At 31.9% G+C, this 23,219-nt stretch overlaps 1 protein-coding gene and 1 long non-coding RNA gene across 9 annotated transcripts in view; one reads left to right on the forward strand and one right to left on the reverse strand.

The window, feature by feature from the left end:
- Window positions 1-23,219, forward strand: part of ROBO1 (roundabout guidance receptor 1) — a 1,005,278-nt gene that overhangs the window by 543,471 nt on the left and 438,588 nt on the right. For 2 of the 8 annotated variants that reach the window (XM_036218858.1, XM_036218857.1), the window contains exon 3: window positions 4,799-4,882. The exons of 2 other annotated variants lie outside the window; for them this stretch is intronic. In XM_036218858.1, the coding sequence (XP_036074751.1) occupies window positions 4,799-4,882 (84 nt within the window). Of the gene's footprint in view, window positions 1-4,118; window positions 4,883-23,219 lie in introns of those variants that run through there. 4 more of the 8 variants (XM_016129511.2, XM_016129512.2, XM_016129514.2 and 1 more) reach the window with 3 other exon arrangements.
- LOC107502374 overlaps window positions 1-23,219 on the reverse strand; it is a 73,528-nt gene that overhangs the window by 30,426 nt on the left and 19,883 nt on the right. The window lies entirely within an intron of this gene.

Genomic DNA, 23,219 nt, shown 5'->3' on the forward strand with positions numbered 1-23,219 from the left:
AGCTTAAGACGACTCAGTCTTTATCCACCATCTTTTAAACTTTTTAAAATATTTGTTATGATAGATTGTAACTGCTAATATTATGCTTCATTTACTTTAGTTCTTCTGTCAATATACTTTTCTTTTCTGAAGCCTTGGAAGTAAATTAAAGATACTTCATCTCTTAGACATTCCACATGGGTATACTAAGGGTACTTTTTTCCCGGTAGATTTTATGTTGGCTATCAAATCTTGATTGAATCCAGGGCAAGCATTGTTAGCATGAATGCTTCATAGGTGATACTGTATATTGTGTCACACAATTGTTTTCCCACTCTTAGTTATCCACTATTAGTGATACTAAATCTGATTACTGAGTTCAAGCAGTGATTGCCAGATTTATCCATCATAAAAGTACATTTTTTCCTTTGCAGTTAGCAAGTAAGATCTGGGGTGAAACTCTGACACTGAAACATTCTGTCCCCAATCATTTTTTACCTAATTGATTTAATACTCATTGATGATGCTTGTTTAAATGAATTATTTGATCAGGGGTTGAAATATAACATTTTTTCTCATTCAAAATTTTCATTATGTTTTGGCATAGGTGTTCGGAAAATCTCTGGAAAGTTATTGTTATATAGATTAACAAATTTCAAGTTTATCATTTAATTAAAACACTTCCAATAAATCGTTATATTTAAGGATAAATTTTCCTGAAAAACATAATTTCCATTGTAAAGAAAGATATAGATTTTTATTTATTTTTGTTATTGCCATTGCTTTTACTAAATTTATGGAAGACTATTATAAGATTGCCCACTATGTATCTTATATAAATAACATGTATATTATATGGTTATGTTTAAGCTTGGCATACAACGCCCTCCAAAAATAAGTAAATAAATAAAAACAAAACCATGTAGTAAAATCTATTATAAACAATAAATATACAGGCCATAGTTCAGTTTTAACCCCAGATATTAATATTTTACTGAACTGTAAAGTATTAAAAATATAATACAGTGTTGATTTTCTTAACCTAGATAGGAAATATAGGAAAGGAGTGGGTTGAAGGAGATGAAGAGTTTAGAGTTTAGTGAAGGAAGATGGAAGATATTTTGGAATCCACATGAAATTGAATAAGCAATAGAGATAAGATTTGGTTGTTGGTAAAACTTCTGATTAAAAAATATGGAAATTGTATTATTTTATGAAGCCATGGGTTTTAATGAATAGATCTACAGAGAGCATGTTGAGCCAGGAAAGGAAGAAGTCTGGAGACCTATGAAGCACAAGCATTTAAAGAGTATTGCAAGGGAGAAAACTTTCATAGATGAGGTATTAGTTCTGTGCGATCCCCTGATTAGAATTTTAAACTGAAAAACAGCTTTTTAAAAAAATCTAATGTAAAAAAAAGGATAATTACAAGGGGGTGGAGAGCACGACACAGGGAATGCAGTTAATTAGCAACAATACATTGGCTAGATAGAGGGTCAGGGGAGGAAAGGAGGAATTGGGGGGATCATTTTATGAACTATATAGATGTCTAACCAATGAACTATATACTTGAAACTAATTAAAATAAATTAACTTAAAAAAATTACGTACAATTATAAAATTGGACTTGATTGCCTTATAAAGCAACAAAAGTCAAATGTGATGGTCCAGCTGATCTATATCTAAACCTGAATTTCTATGACTTAATGATTCAAGATTTCCTTTTATATTGAACAAAAATGTTTATATGCTTTTATGAATACAGAGAGTACAAAAGAATTTGAGTTAATTTATACCGTTTGTTTTCTATGACAGAAACGCAACTTTTGTATTTTCAAATTGTTTCAGATTGAGTCTATCATGTAGGTGAGATTTTTATCCTTGGTTACCATCTTGTCATTAATTCATTTATTATCTTAAAGGAAAGATTATACACTTAAGCTTGGACAATCTTGCAAGTCCAGTGCAAGGTGGTAGGAGTAGGAATGTGAGGCAGTGTACCTGACCCTTGGGAATTCACAGTCTAATGAAGGCAACAGGCACATAGAGCCTAGCAACCCTAGTGCCAGTGAATTTCTAGATAGGGTAGTGGCTTATATCAATTACAGCCGTACATACTTCGGTTCAGGCCTGGATCGCCCTATAAAGAGACTTGGAGCTGAGAAGACCTCCTTCAGATATTGTAAGCACTAAATAATCTCTTGCCTCATTATGTTCCAATCCATGGCTCACATAATCAATACTATTTAACAATAAAAACTTTAAATATATAGCTTGTAGACTCTTCGAATTAGTCTTTCAGCACACATTCAGTGAGTCAAGTGATTATTTTCTGTTATAATTATCTTTTGCCCGTAGGTCTAGGTACATTACTAATTAAAGGCAGTACTAGGTACATAGGATATGCTGGATAGATATGGTATGAAAAATTGAGTAATGCATGATCTATCCTTTCTAAGACTAAGAAGGGACCAGAAGAGTGGTGCGTGAGAACAGGAAAACAAATTTAGAAACCATTTAGGATGGTAGACATAGGTGAAACATCTACTTTAAACAGATTTTATTAGCTAATTTCAAATGATAATCTCCATTGCTTTTGTAATAAAGTCTTCATTCTCAGGAAGGGTACACAAGCCTCATCCCAAAGTCTTATAATATATTGCAGAGAAATTGATTTAGTTCATGTGGTGTGTTTGGATGGATTTTTAGTGTATTTTTAAGTGATTAGAAATTTATGTATACACATTAAATAAACCATTCCATCATAAATTAAAAAGTAGTTTTTCATTTGAAAAGGTATGTTGGTCACTAAGAACAATTAGTCTAAAATTAAGGTGACTGTAAAAGCATTACATTGTATCTTTTAAAATAAGATTGTGGGTAAGCAGGAAATGTCCCTTTAAAAGCCCTTCGATAGTTTGAACCAGCAACTTCTGTTTATCTTCCTACATCAACTTCTTTCATTTAGTGAGTCTGCATGAGCAAGGTTACTTAGTTTGTAAGCGAACATTGTGCTAATACTGCCTCAAAATACACAGAAATGCCTGTTTCCCATTCTTTCTTATTGATGTGATTAAAACTCTGACCTAAACTACTTGTGCATACAAATAAGTTAACAGGTTGGAGGGGTAGAAAGTGAGCCCTTTCTTTGCTATATCACTTGCAGACTTGATTTTAAGGACAAAATGACAACAGCCATCCCTGGAAAAAGAAGGATGAATAGAGCAAAAATGAGCATTTTTTCCCTTTAGTCTGCACAGATTGGAACCTTTTCTTTTCCTTCTTCATTCTAGCCACATCACATCAATTATATGACACATGGAGTGGGGAGGAGAGAGGCAGAGAGATAAAGTAAATAAAAATATATATTGCTATATATATATATAAAGCCACAAAGCAGACTTGTTAGAGATTTCATACTCTTTAAAAATTTCTAAGTCATCCCAAAATCATTCCTAAAAACAATTTGAATAACTGTGTCTAAGACAAAATGTGTCAACCTACGTAGGAAAAAAAAAAAAAAACTCGCAGAGACACAAAATTAATGACCCCTGTGATGTGTCTAAAGGGGCATTACCTGCGTGCACTCGCCGCCTCATTCATAAGTGACATGCTTTCCTCCTCGAGTAAACAGCTGTGCTTCTCCGCTTCTCCGCTTCGCAGACGGAGAAATCCTCTGTAGATGCCGTTTAAGGTGATAAAAATCAAAAACAAAAAACGAAAAAACGAAAAACTTGTAGAACACCACAATTTGGATGACCTATGACTCTATGGTATTTGATTTAGGAGGAACTCACTTGGGTTATATTGTGTCTGTGTCTGCTTATGTGCGATGTAGCTGGAGGCTCTGCTCATATTTATCTAATACACAGAGATGCTACGCACAGAGTGATTGAACACAAGTGAAATTAGTAGTAGTGTTGCTGAGCTTCTCTGAATATTTGTACTGCAACTAACCTTCTGAATGTTGGAACTTGAGTGCCACTGTGTTCAGCCTCATCTCTAAAATTCTGCATAGGAAAATTAATGTGCATTTGAAAAATATGAACAAGCTTTTTAGTAAAGAAAAATCAGAATAGATGAATGAAAATACTTATCTGGATGATTATAATGTAGACACTCAAGCAATTTAGAATGTCTTTAAATATTCAAGCCAAACTTGTGTTGTTTTACTTACACATTCTTTTCAGTAAATTTATCTCAGTCTCTCAAGATGATAAATGTTGCCTTCTGAAAGATGTGATGTTGCACCGCTTTCTTTACTGTTGCTCAGAGAAAGTATGACATTTTTATCATCCATCCTCTTATTTGACAAGACCCTATTTTTCCCCACAGCACTTCCCCACGCACACACCCACATGAGGTACAGTCCCTTGAGTCTGTAATTGGCAGGAGATGAAGCGATGATGGGGAGTGATCACAGTCAATAGCTTTGATTAACAATAAGGTAGAAAATTAGCAATGCTAGCATTCAGCCACCCTGCCCTCTCGCTCCTCCATATGCTCCCTCAGTCCGTGCTGGCGGCCTCACAGAGGGCAGTCAGAGCCCTTCACCAGCTTTGAAGTGCAGCAAAGGTGCAGGCAGAGCAGAGAATTAGGGAAATTAAGGAGAAGAAGTAGAAACTGTATGTCATGATGCTGAGACCTCCGCACAGTTTAGTGTGCTGCAGGAGGGGCAAGGAGGAAGTGTGCTGTGTGTTGTCCTTGTGTGTTTTTCTGTCACATGTGGATTTATTTGTGTCTGGACATGCTGTGATCGAAATGGCAACTACTGTTACTACTGTGACCCCATCAGCAGCTCTGGTGTTGTTTTCGACAGACCCTGAAGACCTAGAAAGGGCGAACGACAACGGGACGCCAATCCCTACCTCTGATAATGATGACAATTCGCTGGGCTATACAGGTAGAGTGTTTCTTTCCCAAATACTAATGGCCCATTCCTCATAAAATGCCTCCACCTTCATCAATCATCAACCACCTGTGTAAAATTATCTAATCATCCCTCCTTCCAGCTAACAACCCAACAACTTCTTGTCCTCATTTTCCAGACTTCATTCTTCAGCTGGGAAGTCATTTTGCTAAAGTAAACACTTTGGGGAAAAGAAATTTGACATGAAAACTGCATGCTTCCTTTATGTCTATTTTTAATATTAATGAATGCTTATCAGCCTGCAAACTTTACTAATATGTTTAGAAGAATAATATTTTCTTAGAGATTTAACATTTGACTAAATTGCTATAAAAAGTAAAAGAAAGACTACTTGAAAGTAATTGTTTTTTTTTTAATTATCTGCATTTTTGGGGGGGGGTTACGCTTGTAATCTTACAAAATCGGCTCTGAAGTTGAAGTAATCATACAGAATATTACAAAAACAAAAAGCAAACTCTTAACAAGAGTGATGAATATCATAACTACCAATTATTTTCTCAGGATTGTGTTTGCATGACTTGTGATCTCATCTATAAACTCCTTATATAGATAAGAAGCACAAAAGTAATAAATTAACTAATTGAATGTGTTGGAAATAATTCACATTATAAATATCTAAGAATGATTACCTGGAAATATGTAAATGTTTCATACAGAATTTGAAAGTATAGTCATAAATATAATTGTGTAAGTTACACATCTAACTCAGATACAATTTGACTAAAAATCATATGGCAAAAGCAAATGGTAAAAGCAAAAAATAAAATACGTCACTTATAACCCATGGAATCAGATAATAACATGATAGTGGTCTTGTAGCAGCTATTATGTTATTTTCGCTAGTTCTTATTAGTACATTTCTCCATAATCTTTGCTAGGTCGTGGGCTGTGGAGGTTGTGTGTGTGTGTGCGTGTGTGTGTGTGTGTGTATTATTGGGAGAGGGGGTAATTGGAATTAGAGATAATGGAGAACTCTTTTGTGTCATTACAATCTTACAAATAATATTGTCAAAAAGAGAATAATCCAATAGACACATTTCACTTTGGTATAAAATAATAGACTGGTACTTTACTTTAGAAGCATTCTCACTGTCTTAGATATAATTTTCTCCAATGTTATCCTTCATTTACATAATTTTGGGTTTTAAACACTTGGGATTAGCACTGAAATTAATAACGCCTTTATAACCAAATTTAATATTTATTATATTTATTTTAGTTTTATACCTACCTCATTCTCATTTTACTTATATCTTTCAACCTAAGAACTGAGGTTACAGGACCAACAAGTCAAAATTCATTGGTAGTGAGACTGTGAGGGAGTTGGTATGACAGTTTTCCAGAAACTTAGCTAGAATCAGAGTTGTAAATGTCATTTCTTAATACCGCAAATATAAAGGAAGTTTATATTTGTGAAAGGAGGAGTCCGAGGTCATGTTCTTTTTCATGGGTATCCTCATTCACCAATGCATCCTATTTCTATTCACTTGTGCTCACACAGTCTAAACAACTGCATTGTTTCGATACACTGCTAGCGTTTGCTCTCTTTGTCTTTTATGGATTTCCTGAAAATTACGTGTAACCAAAGCATAAATCATGTTGGAGCGATGAATTGATAACTTTAATAACAATGCATTTAAAACTAAATTTAGCATTTTTTGAATTTTCATTTCTATTTATTTTTCTCCCTCGGGTTAATTTGTAGTCAAATTTCTTCTATTAAACATATAATTAGATGAATCAATACTAGGTAATAAACATATAATTATCTTTATATTCTGCATGGAAACTAATTAATGCCTCATATTTAATGTAAAGTGACTGAAAAATAATCTTCTAACATTCATGTTCCTGAGAAAATAGCACCCTAGTACCAGAAGAAGTTTATTCTGTATATTTTGTTTCAGTAAATTGTTGATTATTCAGGAACCTCTTTTCTACCCAATGAATAAAACGTGCTATTTGCATCTCTTTTATTTGCACATTGACCATTTCTTTGCTTCTTAAAAACTCCATTGGAAGTGATAAGAAAAATTAAATAGAGAGTATGTTTTTCTGTCTGTTTGATAACAATTATAAAGAAAGAACTTAATTGGCTCTGAAGTTGAAGTAATCATACAGAGTATTACTCAAAACTATCTACAAATTTCTTTCTTTTGTGTGCATGTGTGCAAATGTGTATGTATGTTTGCTTTACTGTGATCACATGTAATTGAATTGATAGATTTTTTAATATTATATAGAAGGTGATTCAGTTCAGAGTGAAGTGAGATGGTCTGTCTTCTCATATTTAACATAAATTGTCTCTAGTTAGGTATGTCTAGAGTTTGATAACTCTGAATATAGTAGCAAGATCATTGTTAGAAATAAAATATAGATATTGAGCACTTTAGAGAATATACGAGGCAGTTGTCAAATCAATCACTGATATGGGTTAGTTGCAAGATAAATTTCCATGAATGTTAATAAGTGAAAGTATCAAGTATTATTTGTGGAGGCTATATGTTTTGCATACTGACTCAAAATGACTGTGTAAATTGTATATACTGGATGTTTATTTTTTTAGTACATGTTGCTTCACTTCATTGAGATGACATGTGAGACTTTTCTCCCTCCCCCTAATATTCATATATATAAATAAGTAAAGCTCCCCAAAGGAATCTGTATAATTCTGGGAAAGATATTTTGGGAAATATAAAACAATCCCAAAAGATCACTAGTTCACTTGCATTCACTTTCACATACCCCTAATTCTCCCTTTTTTGACCACTACAAAGAGTATAATTTCCACTACAAGCTAATTTGTCCTTGCAACATCTGTTCTGCTCCTCCAACCATTTGGGATCATCCCTCTCAAATGTACACATCAAACTAAAATCCATAGATCTCATATTATACACATGACTTTATATATTTTATTAATGATCTAGTCGATAAGTGATAATCTTGTTAATAGCAGTCTTAATAATACTCTTATTAATAGTACTTGCATCTTAAACCATATACCCTACTTATCTAAATTGTATAAGTGATTTACTTAAGAGTCTCAGGAAAAAATCAGGATAGAAGCATGTATTGATTCTTTTTCTCCTTACCATATCTAGATACAATATTATAAAGCCATGTAAAGTTTGAAAACATTTTGGCCTCTCTCCTACTCATCAACGAATGAACAGCAATTTCTAAGATGGCATCGTGGTGTGTTATTAAAGTAGACTCATGCATTATTTACAGAGAAGTAGCCTATTTCCTGTTTAACCAAGCATGTCATAAATATCTGGGATTATTTAATTGCCTTTGTTGCAAGAACAACTAAGATGAGATTTTAAATCAACACTTGGGATCAGACACATCCCCCAAAGGTGCTGAATATGTAATATTCAATATTTTAAGGGGCTTCGGAAAAGAGTACATTGTTTGTTGACTTCTGGAAGTACATATAGCATTTTACAAATATGAAAATATTAAGTAATATGTTAAGAATATTTAAATGTCTGAAATATACACATAATCTGCACAGCTTTAGAGAGTGACACAAAATTTAAAGAAAAGTTTTTTGGCACATAAAAACCCAGGGAAATGGGATCTCATAATAACTTAATAATGTTCTTAATCTTTTTTTAAATAAAACAGTAATTATTAATGAAAAAATAATTAACTTTGTTTTTCTGAGTACCAAAAAAATCTGTAAATTTGATTTGTAATGTCTAAAAGGTACTGTTTGTCCCCATTTCTATAAATAACATATCCCATCTTTATAGTTATGTTTTAAGAATTAGCTTTCTATATTTATAATAGCATATTGTAAGAAAAACTAAATATAAATTTAAAAATTTCAAAACCAACAACTACCAAAATTATGCCAATGTCTATTCAAGTAAAAATCTAGCTACCAATGTCAGAAATCCTAATAGAGATAATGTTTTTTCTAGCTATGTTTCTTCTACACAACTGTACTAGTTACCAATAGTTTAGGTCTCTGCTAATTCTCAACTAACATTTATTATTATTGCAATAACTAATGCATATATATATTTTTAAAAAATCAAATAGGATACAAACACTTCTCTATTCACCTCCCTATTCTCGAATCCACTTCCCATAAATGACCTCTTTCTTACACTATTACATGTTTCTTTCGGTAATTTCCTTTATATTTTAAGTAAGATGTGTCTACGTATATTTCTTAATTTGTCATTTTTAAACATTATCTAGTAAATCTTTTGTCCTCATTCTTTCACTATCACATTCTTAGTTAAATTAATAGTCAGAGTTTACATTTGTATGACTAAGAAAATTGTCCCTAGGTAATTCTACTATAAAGCCAAGTAGAATACTATAATATCATTCCCTTCTTTATAAAAGATTTTCTGAATTTAATAATTCCAGTTCATAGCTTCCTAAATGCTTAATTATATCTAATGTTCCATCCTTCTGAGATTTTCCTGGATATCTCATAACGTTCTTCATAATTTTGTCCCAAATTGCATGGTTTCTCTCTAGACTTGGGAATTTTTCCATCACTTGTTTATGTTAGATCTCCTATCTCCTGGATCTCATTCGTTCTTGTTTCTGGTTTATTCTCTTTTTAACTGAAGCCTATTCTACAGATAGCACATCATAATAGAACTTTAAACACATTAAAAACAAAGAGGAGTTACCATAATGTTCTTTTTGGTGGCTTCTCTGTCTTTGCTAGTTTGTTTTCCTTGGTTATGCTGGGTACTAGATGGACCCTTTTAACTTAGAGAATCATTTATTTCTATTATGGGAAATTTTCTTCCTTGCTTGCTTGCTTAATTAATTAATTGAGTGATTGATTGATTGATTTGATAATGCCTCATCTTTTCTCTGCTCTCCTCTAGAATTGCTATTAGTCAGAAAGTGACTCTCTTAAATTGAGTCATTAGGCCTCTTGTATTTTCTTTTCTAATTTCTAATTCTTTATTATTTTCTTTCCAGCTTTCTAGGAAACATCCTTGATAGTTATTGTCTACCAACGTTTTTAGAACATTTTTATTATATGTAAATTTTCTAGTTTTTTCATTGATGTCAAAAGAGCTGTCATAAGTAAAAATTTCAAACTGATTTTTTTGACTCTAACCAATCTTTTTCTACTATACATCTGAAGCTCCCAATTTATAGATAAAGCATAAAAAAATCCACACAAATTCATCAGTTTACAGTGAAGAAATTGAGACCCTGAAAACTATCATGATTTAACCAGGACAGTACAGATATTTAGCAGTCAAGAGTGCTAAATAAGGATTTGCTATAAAACACTTTATTACTATTTACATTGATGCTAAGAAACTTTTGAATGAACTACAGGTTGGTACCACAGCTACAGTTAGCTATGACAGTAGGTTATATTGTGGTATCAATTAAGAACTAGAACTATATCTTGTAAAACCATTTTTAGAGTGCTTTTTAACTTAAAATATTTCACAGAATTGATAGAAAATGAGAAAATGTAAGAAAAATAAACTACAGAACAAAATAAAATTAACACTACATTTTAGTGGTTACATATGTTTAAGTATTTTATATTTGGTTCTAGAAGATAACATACTAATTTGCAAATTTATATAAAATGTATATTCTACTCTCCATGAAATATTTGGATAATTATTTATTCATTTACTTAAACTTACATATTGTGTGCCTACTTTGAGAAAAGTATTATACTCGGTCCATGGATGTTGATATGTAAACATACTTTTAAAGACAGATTATTGAATGTTTATGGCACCTGACTTGTAAAACAACAACAAGAAAAAGCAATCATTAAATTGTATCCCTGTGTTACAGGAAGGAAGGAAGGAAGGAAGGAAGGAAGGAAGGAAGGAAGGAAGGAAGGAAGGAAGGAAGGAAGGAAAGAAGGAAAGGAAAAGAATCATGAGCTGGCTTTAAAACCTTCTGCACAGAAATAACTTATGCTCTTTTATTTATCCAAACAAAGTCATAAACATATCTAACTTCAATAGAGTAGGGACGTATAATTCTATCACGGAGTTTGGAGGAAGAAAAATGAGAAATGCTTGGAGAATAACACTAATCACTATTAGACTAGCAATGCAAGACACAAGAAATTTGTCATTGGTTCACAACATATACTTCTTTCTTGAGAAAAGGAACTTAACTTTATAAGGAACCCAAATGGTTCCATAACTAAATATAATGAATATGCAGTTTATCATTCCACAGTTGTAGAAACAGTCTGTCCTTTCCTTCAATTCATTGCTTAAAAATAATTTCTTTGCTCGGAAGCCATGTTATGTATAATAACCTGATGTAGAATAAGGCATACAGTAATTACATGGGTGATGGGTCTGCCAGAAGCATAGTGGGAAGGAAATAAAATTCATTCACAGAATCTATACTCCAGTGAGAGCATACTACTTCTTCCTCTCCCATGATGAAAGGAGTTTGATATAATTATCCTATCACCCACTTGGCTGGGTGGACCCTACATGCTATTGTATCATATTGATGTTTTAGCATTATTCTGTGCTATGGGTCAACTGGACACTCAGCAACATTGGTGGCCATTCAGTTTTGATGACAGTAATACTAGGTCTTTCAGCTCATAAATAAGTTCTCTCCCTGCTACCTGGACATATTATTCATGAGCCAACTGTGCAAGCCATGGGATGGTGGAGGAAGATAATAAATGACATCTAGGTCAACATTGTCACCCGTTCACTAAAAACATCTTATGTAACACATTTATTTGTAAGTGTTCAGGACACTGATATTCTCAATTCTGAATTCATTTCAAAGGGCACATCTCACACCTCCTGTACAGATTTCCTTATTATGGGTTTTTCAAAAGTCTCCCTTCTAACACCCCATGAAATGCATCCAACCCTTTAGGCACTCTCTGAATCAATCTAAGTTCATACCTCTAGTCAACTCTCCTTTCAGGTAAAGTGGACAACCGGTTGTACCATACAAAGTTCTTCCCAAAATAAGTATACTTTTTCGGTGTCCTTCATGGCATTCTTGTATGGGCTATAATTGAGCAGGAGTCCACTTCCAACCAATACTGATATGTTATGGAGAAATAAATGTACATCAGCTATAGTTTTTCTCCTGTTGATTGATTATGAGACACAACTCGGATGACCATATGCATGGATTGAGAGAAAAGGAACAGAGTAGCAGGAATAAATACACCATGAATGGGATGTTTTTGGACTTTCAGTACATGCTTGAGCCTAATTTTGTTTTGCCTATGCCAATTCCACTTGGTGAGGTATGATGCTATGTACACCAAACTTTATGATTTAGAAGATTAAACATTATCTAGTCCATGATGATTGCATGATTTGTGAGAAATTTAATTTTCCTTGACCAGAAGTTTAATCACTCCTAAACCCAAGTTGCAAGACAGAAACTAGATTTCAAAAAAGTTTAGTTTTTCCCCAAAGATGTCATTGCTTTTCTCTAAAGCCTTCATTGATCTATGCAGTTATTCTACTAACTGAACTTGTCAGAAGCACCATAGCACATTCCACCGCTTCACAATTGAATTTCCTCAGTCACATGGCCCAAATAACAGAACTGATTGGCACGACAAGCTCAATTTCTCTTGCTCTGGTCACAGTCAAAAGAAATAACATTATAAGTAGTTGGTAAATAGAATGACATAGCTTATCCAAATGCGGTACATGTTTCTTTCCTTATCCAAAGATACCCAACACAGAGACAAATGCGGGTCAAGGAGCAGCCACTTACCTTTCATTTTGGCAAAAATATACTGACATGACCCAATCCTCCCCAAAATTAGGTAGAGCCCTAAATTCTGATTGGATTTATCTCCCATCTTTTGAAACATTTATGCCTTGCAATAGACACAAAGAGTAATTGCTGCTTAGTACTTAACAAAATCTATGAGGATGATTTCAACAATCTAGTGGGACAAGAATGTTGAGTCGAGGATAATGAGATGATCAAGACCCTATAGAAACAAAGACAGAGAGTTGGTGTAGCCCTTGGATAAGAAAGTGATTATGTACTGCCACACCTACCAAGTGAAAGCAAGATTATATTGATATTATTATTTACTGGAGACAGAAAAATTATTTTGCTAGAATAGTAGCTGCTTTCATGTGCTAGGATTTCTGTTTATTTTCTCTAACAAATAAGCAATATCTGGAAGAGTCTTTAACTTTTAAATCTGTATTTGATTAAGTTTACAATAATCATTGTCATTCTTGAAGATCTATCTCCCTTTTGCACAGGCCAAAAATGTAAGTTTAATGGGGATGAGATAAAGATAAACACCCACTATATATTTCAACTCCTAGAAATTGGCACTAATTGACTAATATTTTTACAGAGGTATGACTTTTCATTTGATTTTTTTTTTTTGATTTTATGTGGTGTGGCAATTCTAAGGGCTTCCTATTATTTAAATAAAAAGTCCTCATTCAATGGGTCAAGGAGACAATGTGTTATCCTGACAATCAATTGAACTATGCATTCAGTAAATGGGAAAATTGTCACAAAATGGATTTGATTTAAGAGCACACTAGAAGATGTACTTAGGGTAAAACTATCATTTTAGTGATGAACCACAATAGTATTCTGGATTTTGAAGTATTAGAAATATCAAACAAACTGCATTTTTTTTCTTCAAATCAGACATCTTCATAAGCAGGGTTTTTTTTAGAGAAGTCCATAAATAAAGTTATAGTACATAAATGTGATGGTATTGCATGGTCCTTTCCCATGGCCACCTGGTCTCTCCTTCAGCAATGGGTCTCCCATATGGGACCCACAGTCTAGCAATTGGGTGTTAGAACATCACTGTCCAACACATGACTCAAATCAAATCTTTTTCACTACATTTAGAAAAAAATTTTTATCAAAAACTTAATTATATTTTTGTAACTTCACGACTACTTTCATCTTAGTGAATTAAGACCTGTAAACCACAGCAAAACATTCTTGGGAGTCTGTTGACTACTGTGAAAAACATGCTCACTTTGTTTCAGGTAGTTAACTGTTACCATTTGGTCTTGGTCACTGCGTGATCCTATCATCCATGTTGAAATCAGGGGACTAATTGCAATGGTAGTGCTTCCTAATATCATCCGTTGCCTACAAAGAACAAATATTAAAATACTTTTCAGAGATGTGGAAGCTCCTCTTTTGAGTATAGTATCAAATGCCTTGTTGAAGATATTGTCCTATGTGTGCTTTCAGGAGATACATTGGAAGATGGGTAAGTAATCACAAATGATAAATTTATTCAAATATGTGAACCCTTCCACGTCATTGCTGCCTAATAGAAATATAAATGTATGCTCTACGCGCAAGCCACATGTATACTTTTAAATTTTCTAGAAGGCATATTTTAAAGCACAGTAAAAATAAAAAAGTGAAATTGTTTTTAAAATTATATTTTTATGAACCTAATATGTACAAAATATTATTTCAATATGTAATCAATATAAAAATTATTGAGATAGTTTACATTTTTTCAACCATTTTACACTTCATATCTTGATTTGAAGTAGCCATATGTCAAATGCTTGATAGCCATATGAATCCTTCCCTCTTCATTATGCCAAAGAATTTCTGGCATCTAAACTTGCTTTAGTAAACATGTCATTTGAGTCTAAGTTTCAGTTAATACTAAGCGCACAGCTAGAACCACTTCCAGCTGCTCAGACTAGCACTTTGATTCCCTGTTAAATTCAATCATATTAATAAATGCAACAGCTTTAATATCATTTTTTCTTTCTTTTTTGGTATAGTTCATTTAGAATCATAACCCATAGATACCCTCCAGGTTTATGTTGATCTAAATTAGCAAAATCTATTAAGGCTTTTCTTCCTGGGTTGGTATTGTAGCTATGATGTGTTGGGAATTGAATATGATCTTTGCTCTGGAGGTGATTAGAAATGATAGAGTAGGGTGTGAGGTGAATAGCATCCTTTAACATAATTGCCTCAAGGTCTCCGAGCAAGGCAGACTCAGCATCCTTTGATGGGAAGAAAGAATTCTATCTGGTGGCAAGGAAGGATCAGTGGAATTTAGGGGTCTGGAGTGTTCAGGTTGATCTACATATTCCATTTCCAGTTTTCAGGTTCCTTCACTTCCCCAGTCAATGTTCTAAATTTTCACCCAGTGCAGCATTGTTGAGTCATATTTTCAGCTACAATAGCCCTGAAGCTATACGTCAAAAGTGAGTCTCTGTTCCTTGATTGTGCCTTGAGACAAGAATTTTAAATGTTAGGTATATCACTTCTCTAAATGATTCAGTGCAATGAGAATCTTGTGGCCCACCTATGTTGTCCTTGTATTCTCCATTAATGTCATAATAGCCTGTTGCAGGAACTATAGAGACCACCAAAGCCTTATCTCAATTGACATTCCATTGTAAGTCACCACTCTTGATATATCATAGTACTGTTTCGTCACTTTATAGTAAAAACAGCCAAAGTCTCATTTTTAAATTGCATTCAGATTTCAGGTACTTCAAATCAAGCAGGTGAATTAACAAATTCCATATTCTCATTCTGTATGTCCTGTGGCTGACAACTAGCCTCTATGGCATGGTGTGCCAGTGTTTCCATAATCTGACAAAAGTTTTGAAAGAAGTTAGAGTTGAAGAAATTAGAAATAACCCTAGCAATTTTAATAGGAAAGGGATTTAATGCAGGCAAGTAGGTGCCTACAAAATCATTGGAAGGAGAAGAGGAGCTAGGCCTCCAAAAATAACACATAGGATAAACTGGCCTAAGAAGTTCATTAGAGATGTTTTTGTCTCACTTAATCAGGAAATGGGATACTAAGAGGAAATGTGGAAATGAAAATTCTTTACATTACAGTTTCCAAGTCTGCCAATGAGTTAATAACTTTATTATTTTTGAAACTATAAAATGTACCAAATTTCCATTCACTGTGATAATTACATCTAGTGGGCATTTAGCACTGTTTATGTGACATTATTTTATATAATCCTCATTATAATTTAGCAAAGTAAGTTCTATTATCTCCATTTTGTAGATGAGGAAACTGGGTCAGAGACAGATTAAAAGCAATTTTCTTGATTTGCCACAAGTATCAAATCCAGAGAATATAGCATCTATCCTCAATTGCTTCCCATACCAGTAGGGGTTATCTGCAGTAAGCTTCATGTATTATTGATAATTGCAAAGTCAGCACGTATAAGCTTTCAAATTACCACAGTTATCCAATTAACCCACGGTTACTTATATAGCCTTTAGTGCTTCTCTTCAGCAGCAGGCTAATGAATTTCAGTATAAATGATTATACAAGTGGGAAACCAAAGGTCATGAAAAAAACGGAACACTTCATAATAACTGTTACATAAAGGGCTTTTTATTCCCCCAAAATCAATTTTAAAGATTGAAGTCTCGGCAGCAGTCTAGTCGATTTTAATTCTAGTGCTATTCAGTTCGTTCTAATACAATTTTTAAAAAACTAATAACAATGATATATCAATTTCTTAAGTATTAATACTTTAATTTTACAGAAGAGATAAGAGGACTTATGTAGTGAAAATAAAAGGCATACATGGGAATGACTTACATCAACTTTAAGATGCTAGGTATCTCTGGGAAAATAAGGAGTCGAAAAGGAGAAAGGTACAGCTATAGCAATATCTATAAATTCTTGTTTCTATTTAAAAAGAGAACAATACAAATATGGCAAAAATTTAATTATTGGTTATGTGATGTGTAGATGAGTGTCTATTATATTTGTGTAGTTTTCTATATGCACAAAATATTTCATAATTTGAAATTGAAGAGTTTCAAGAAATTAACATTAATATTAATATTAATTTTAAGGGTTACTGTGGTTCTATCAGATTGCATTACATAATGTAGCATATTTTGCTTGTTTTATGTTTTATGTTATCATCTGCACTTAAAAAATGATATATAATAGAACTTTGAAAAAAGCACCCTAGATTGACATAGCTATGTTAAACTAAAATCAAAAGAAATAAGAACTTTTGGCCAAAACTTAAAATTTGTAAAATATACTTTTGATGTTTTGGGATTTTAATGCCCATTCAAGTTAGACATGACCTCAGCTCTTAAATATTTAAATCTAGAAACAAATGCCTGAAACACATTTTTCCATTTAAAAATTTATAAATAGGTACTATGATGTACCTTAACATCAAGAATATGATGCCCTACATAAAACACTATGCCATTCAATTTATGTTTTAAAATATGTACAACACATAATTATTATGAGTAAATATATTTGTTCATTATCTTTTCTCAAATGCGATTTAGATGTTTTCAATTTAAAAAGAACCAGTGGAGACACATAAAGTCCTTTCACAAAGAACTGAACAGAACCAAATTATTATTTCTGGAATAAGTGTTTTCCACAGAATTTCTCATTAGTTAAAATGTTCCAAAAATAATCTGTTAAACTATTCACTCTATAATTTAACCAAGACATTACTCTACCCAGAGACAGGATACCTTTATTCACCACGCCTTTACTGTACATGTAATGTACCTTAAGTTTTAAACTTTACCTTGTATCTATTTCTAAAGTTTTCATTAACAATAGTAGTTATAAGAGAAGAAAAGTTGTATAAGGAGAAATTCAGAATTGTACTCAATAATTAATGATTCTTTTTTTATCTTTAAAGTAAAAATGAGATAAAGAGAAGCTTCTGGAAACAAATCTAAGTGATTATCATTTTATTGTAGTATAACAAATTTCTCTAGAACTTAATTCAAATGAGAGTATTAGAATGACAGTATTAATTCTGTAAAAGTAATTGGATGGATGTTAGGATTTTGGTACTGATATTTAAAAGTGACTAGGCAAATAGTGCAATGCTGAGAAAAAGTTCAAATAAGGTCACTTTTCATGAAATAAAATTTGTGAAATAATTTTTTAAAATAAAATAAAGCAAATTAATATAAGGCATCTTTTCAATTATACAAACAGTTGTAACTTTCTCAGTATTTCCATTGCCTTGCATAAACTAGATAGACATTTATACAGATGTATCTTGGAGCATATTTTATGTATCAAATCAAAAAAGATAGTTGATAAAAATCAATTTATTTACTTAAATTTGCTTTGTAAGCAATTATCACAATCAACCAAATCAACAACAACAACAAAAAAATGAAGTTTTAAGGGTGATTTAAACAGAACATGAAATAAAAAATCTATAGTGTATTTTTGGTGTTGAGCTGGCTTTCTGAAATATAGTAGTAAATTATTTGATTGTTCTATCAGGAATTAGCTACATTGTTTTTTTTATAGACACCTGTATTCTACTGAAATTAAAAAAAAATGTTTTTTGGTAAAATTCAAGAAAAAATTGTATTCTTTGAGTTTAAAATTATTTAAATATTTATTTTAGACAAGTCATAATTTTAAAAAGGAATAATATTTAACACTTGAAATTAAAATAATATCAAATGTCAGTTGTAAGTAAAAATAAATAAATGAGAAAACATTTAAAACCACTGAGTACTACAAATGTGTGAATGAATACACTTCATTTGCTTAAGCAATTCAAGAGTGTCAGCCAATTTCTAAAAACTGCTTATAGTGATGGTTTACTAATGATTACATAAATAATACTTTCTCAGGATAGCTAATTTAGAAAATAAAAACACAAAGTAAAAATAAAATCATCACCACCCAACATTTTAATAAGCAGTTCTCATGTTTTTACCTGTAAACCTAATGAACGAGTACACATAAAGAGAATTTACACACATATACACAAAAGACAAGTGCAGAATTTCATTAAATTTGAAAAAGTAATTAGGACTTAAAAAAAATAAACTACAACCTAGAAATGGTAATTTGTGTTATATTCAATAAAATATGTTTTACATTTATACTTCTCTAACTCATAATGACTCAAGCATTGAATTTGACGCCATTTCTCTGACAAACATGATATGATGACAGAATATGAAATTCATCACTGCACATTTGATTCTACCAAGATTATCACATTCGTTGTTTAGATGGAACCTGTCTTCTCACACTTATGGATTTTTTCATCAAACTTTAACCGGTCTAACTGAAAAATCTTACGTGTCAATGTTTTTCTGATATATAAGCAGTTCTCCCACAACACTTTCATGGAAATCTCTTCTTTGTGAGATTCTGTATTTGTGAGAAGATTTCCAATTTTACATTACAAATAATATGTGTTGTATTTGCTTTGGATTATTAGATTAGCTGAGACAAATCTACGAAGACTGATTCAACGAGTGGGGATAGGTGCAGATGTAAGTGGAGAGAGATAATATATGGGAATGTATTTATAACTGCTGTCTTTGTTAGTGAATATAATCCTGTTATAACATTCATTTTCTTGTGCAACCTCAGTATTTTGGGCACTCAGATATTGAATGTGAGGATGATAAATACTTGCTATTTATCATTCTTATGTTTTGGTATTACATATTATATTTTAACTTAAATATTTTTTTTAATCCATGCATACTGTTTATAACCTAGTTTTTCTACTTTGAATATCATGGAAGTTTTAATTTATACCAGTACTTACTCAAAAGTATTCTAATTAAAATTGAATACAGTCTTAGCCCTTGCTTAAGACTGTAGGTCTGCACAGAAATAATTTATTTTTAAGATAATTAATTCACTAAATTCACTCATTTGTTGATTTAAATTCATATATCACATGTGTAAAATACTAACAGAAATCCAGTTCTTTCTAAATATTATCAAAATAAAATTATTTGTCTTGTTTTCTCAGTCATGTTATTGAAGTAGAAGAAAAACTATTTGAGACAATTAAGCTTCATTAAAAATGTTGGTAATTTAATAAAACTCCAAGACTGTGACATAACAATAGTAAAAATGAGCTATAGTAGTAGATTCTAATAAAAGGTATACAGCTTTATGTTTCCCAGAGGGAGTTCATAAATGATAAATATGGTAAATCTCTGATTTATAGGCTTTTAAAAACCTCTTAACTAGCAAAACAAAGATATCTTTTCCTTCATATGGCAAATTCTTTTAATTTAAAAAATGGAATATTTGCTTTTTTAATAATAAATAATTGTTAGGGTATTTTTTTTCAGCTAGTCGAGTTGCTTTACTTTTAAGCAAGGTATCCAGCTATGTAAATAGCAATTCTGTTACCATAACTAAATTTATGAGCTTTTTCAGGATAATCAAGAACTTTTCTATATACAATACCTTACTTCAGATTTGACAGACGCAAAAAAAGTAAGAATTAGAATCCAAACTAAGGCTTTTAGAGACCCTTGACAACCAGCAGAGACAACCCATTCTACAAAAATAAATGTGTCCTAGAGCCATATTCACAGTAGGAGCTTCATAAATACCAATTCATGGCCATAACCAACATTACTGAGATTGACTGACATCGTTCAGGCTAATAATATGTAACTTTGGGATGTACCCTTTCCACCACAGACATATTACACTAAAACTTTTCTCAATGCACTTGGACCTTTCTTCTAATTTGGACAAAACAATGCATAAATATAAATATTTTAACAATATCAATATTAATTTAATTTGAAGATTATTCTTTCTTTCTCTATTTCTCTTCGCAGTAGACATGAAACTCATGAAATAAAATTCATATGTAAAATCCAAATCGGATTTAAGAATACTGACTGTTTTTTCAACTAGAGGTAAACTGGACTTGACAGATTGCCACATTACTCTCCAGAACGTCTACACTGCTCTACACTTCCATGAGTTCATGAGGTTACCAATCTATCAGGTGTATAAATATATCACTTCATTTTTATTTCTCCAGTTACTCAAAAGTTAGAGTATCACTTTATATACAGTAAACTTTTAGGATTCCTTTTTTGAAAATTTCCTGATTATACACTGCTAATTTTTATCTTGTAATTGCCTCTTTTGATTGATATTTAGGATCAATTTGTTGATTTTACATATTTCAATTATCTTTTCCCTTAACTCATTTGTCTGGTTGCTATCCCCATGGCATCTTAAACAGAAATCCTTCATTTTTATAAAAATCTTACCACATTTTATTTTATGGGTTTAATTTTGAATTAGTCACATAGTCACCTACTTTTTTTTATTAACAAGGTTTGCCTTTCATGTTTTGATTTTTAATACTTGTTAAGAACGTTCTTTACATGATATTTTCTTTTTCTATGTATAATAAGTCCATTTTCTCCATGCTATCTACCAATCATCTGCCCTTTCTCAGCTGGCAACAACTTTTCATAGATCATATCCCATATATACAGGGGCCTGCCTCAAAGCTCTCTGTTTTCTTACGTTCATCTATGCATCTGTTTTTGTACCAATACTACACTGATTTCATTGATATGATGTTGTAGTATTTATTCAAATATGATAGGGAAAGAGCATGGTTGTCTCTGTAAGTCATCCCATTCATGTGCCTATATTATTAAGATAATTTGTCATGTGACCTTTAGCTAAGACTCAGGATGATATTAATAATACCTTATTCATAAGCTTGTGTGAGAATTAAAATATGATCATGTAGACCTATCACTGAACAAGTGACTGATCCCTCATAAGTATATGATAAATATTAACTATAAGAATTAATAATAAAAAAGAAAATAACAAGAATGTACTAAACCAGGTTTCTGTTCTTGATAAGGAAGAGATAGTCTATACATTACAATGATACATTTATTTTACCTTAATAATATCCAGGATTTATTTATCAGTGAAGAGCAATTTGAAAAAAAAAATTTTCAAGTGTTGTTATGTCATTATTTATTATTTCCAGAAACAACCTAACTTCATGTAAAATGGTGTCTACTAACTCCATTTTACAAACTGACCAGCACTGGCTTCAAATAATTTTTTTAATTGACTATCATATTACCTTTCAAATAACATGACAGTGAAAAAATACAGAATTCCTTAATGAAAAAATCCAGAATTTCCCAAAATTGTGAGGACCAACCTGTACTTAGTTTCACTCTTGTTTTCAAATAAGTGATTTGTGACCTGGGTTTCCAGGCCACTAAGTCAGAATCCCGAGGGATATAGTATAGACACTGGTATTCTTGTTTTAAAATTTTCTCTAGACTGTGCTCACTTCAGCAGCACATGTACTAATATCCCCACTAGATGATTCTAATATGCTGAGAGTGTAGAGAACCTCTGCTTTCGTAGAATGTTCCGGCCAGTCTCCCTCCTTCTCACTTCAAGGTCTTAGGCTTACAATTATTATAACACATGTAATATTTGTTAAATTAAAATACAATTTGATTTATTCATGTTTTTCCTTGTCTTTAATTAAGCAGAATGACTTAAGTAAAACCAATAAACAATTTACTTTGATGATAGAGAAAGCCTGATCTTTGCAAATATTACATATTATTTTTAATTATATAATTTGCATATGATCATGCATATGTATATGTATGTGTATATATATATATGTTCATATATATATTCTTTCTTCTTGATGACTTTTTGTGAGAGATTCAGATGTGATAAAAATGATATCAATTATATTTAATAATTCTGGATATTACACGCTATTAGAAGAAAAAATGAATGCCCATTCTAAGTTCATTAGGGTTTTTTTGGTGTATATCAATGGAAATGTATAAAGATGGAAGAACATTAGGAAATTTTATAGATCTATTGGCACTTGTAACCTGCTTGCTCAAAAAAAAATATCCACTTGTTTAAACTGAGGTCAGCCTTCATTTATTACAGTCATTACTGCCTTTCGACTAGAAATAATATACTTGACTTCCCAAGTATGTGGGAATTCTGTCTCCTAGGAGTTGCCAAGCCTCAGTCAATAGTGCAAAAACTGACTTAAGACCAGGGTCTTAGTTATATTTATGAATTTACTAGTAATTCATTACTGATTATGGGCATTTGTCCATATTCATTTTTCAGCTATGTCTTTTTTTTTTTACATTGTAAAATTCAATGAGTTTTTTTTTTTTTTAGTTATAGTTGGCATACAATAATGTATTAGTTTTAGTTCTACAGCATAGTGATTAAAGATCTATAAAACTCACAAAGTAATCACTAAATCTAATAGTCCTCTTCCCCTTTACATATTTTCTACAATATTGTTGACTATTTTCCTTATGCTACACATTATATCTCCATGTCTATTTTGTAAATATCTATTTGTACTTCTTAATCCCTTTGCCATTTTTCACCGCTCCCAACCTGCCTCCCATCTAGTAGCCCTCAAAATATTCTCTGTGTTTATAAGTTCATTTCTGTTCGTTGTTGTTGTTGTTGATTTTGTTGTTTAGATTCCACATGTACGTGAAACAATAT

The sequence above is a fragment of the Rousettus aegyptiacus genome, unplaced genomic scaffold (genome assembly GCF_014176215.1).
Source record: "Rousettus aegyptiacus isolate mRouAeg1 unplaced genomic scaffold, mRouAeg1.p scaffold_m13_p_4, whole genome shotgun sequence".
Classification (NCBI taxonomy): Eukaryota; Metazoa; Chordata; class Mammalia; order Chiroptera; family Pteropodidae; genus Rousettus; species Rousettus aegyptiacus.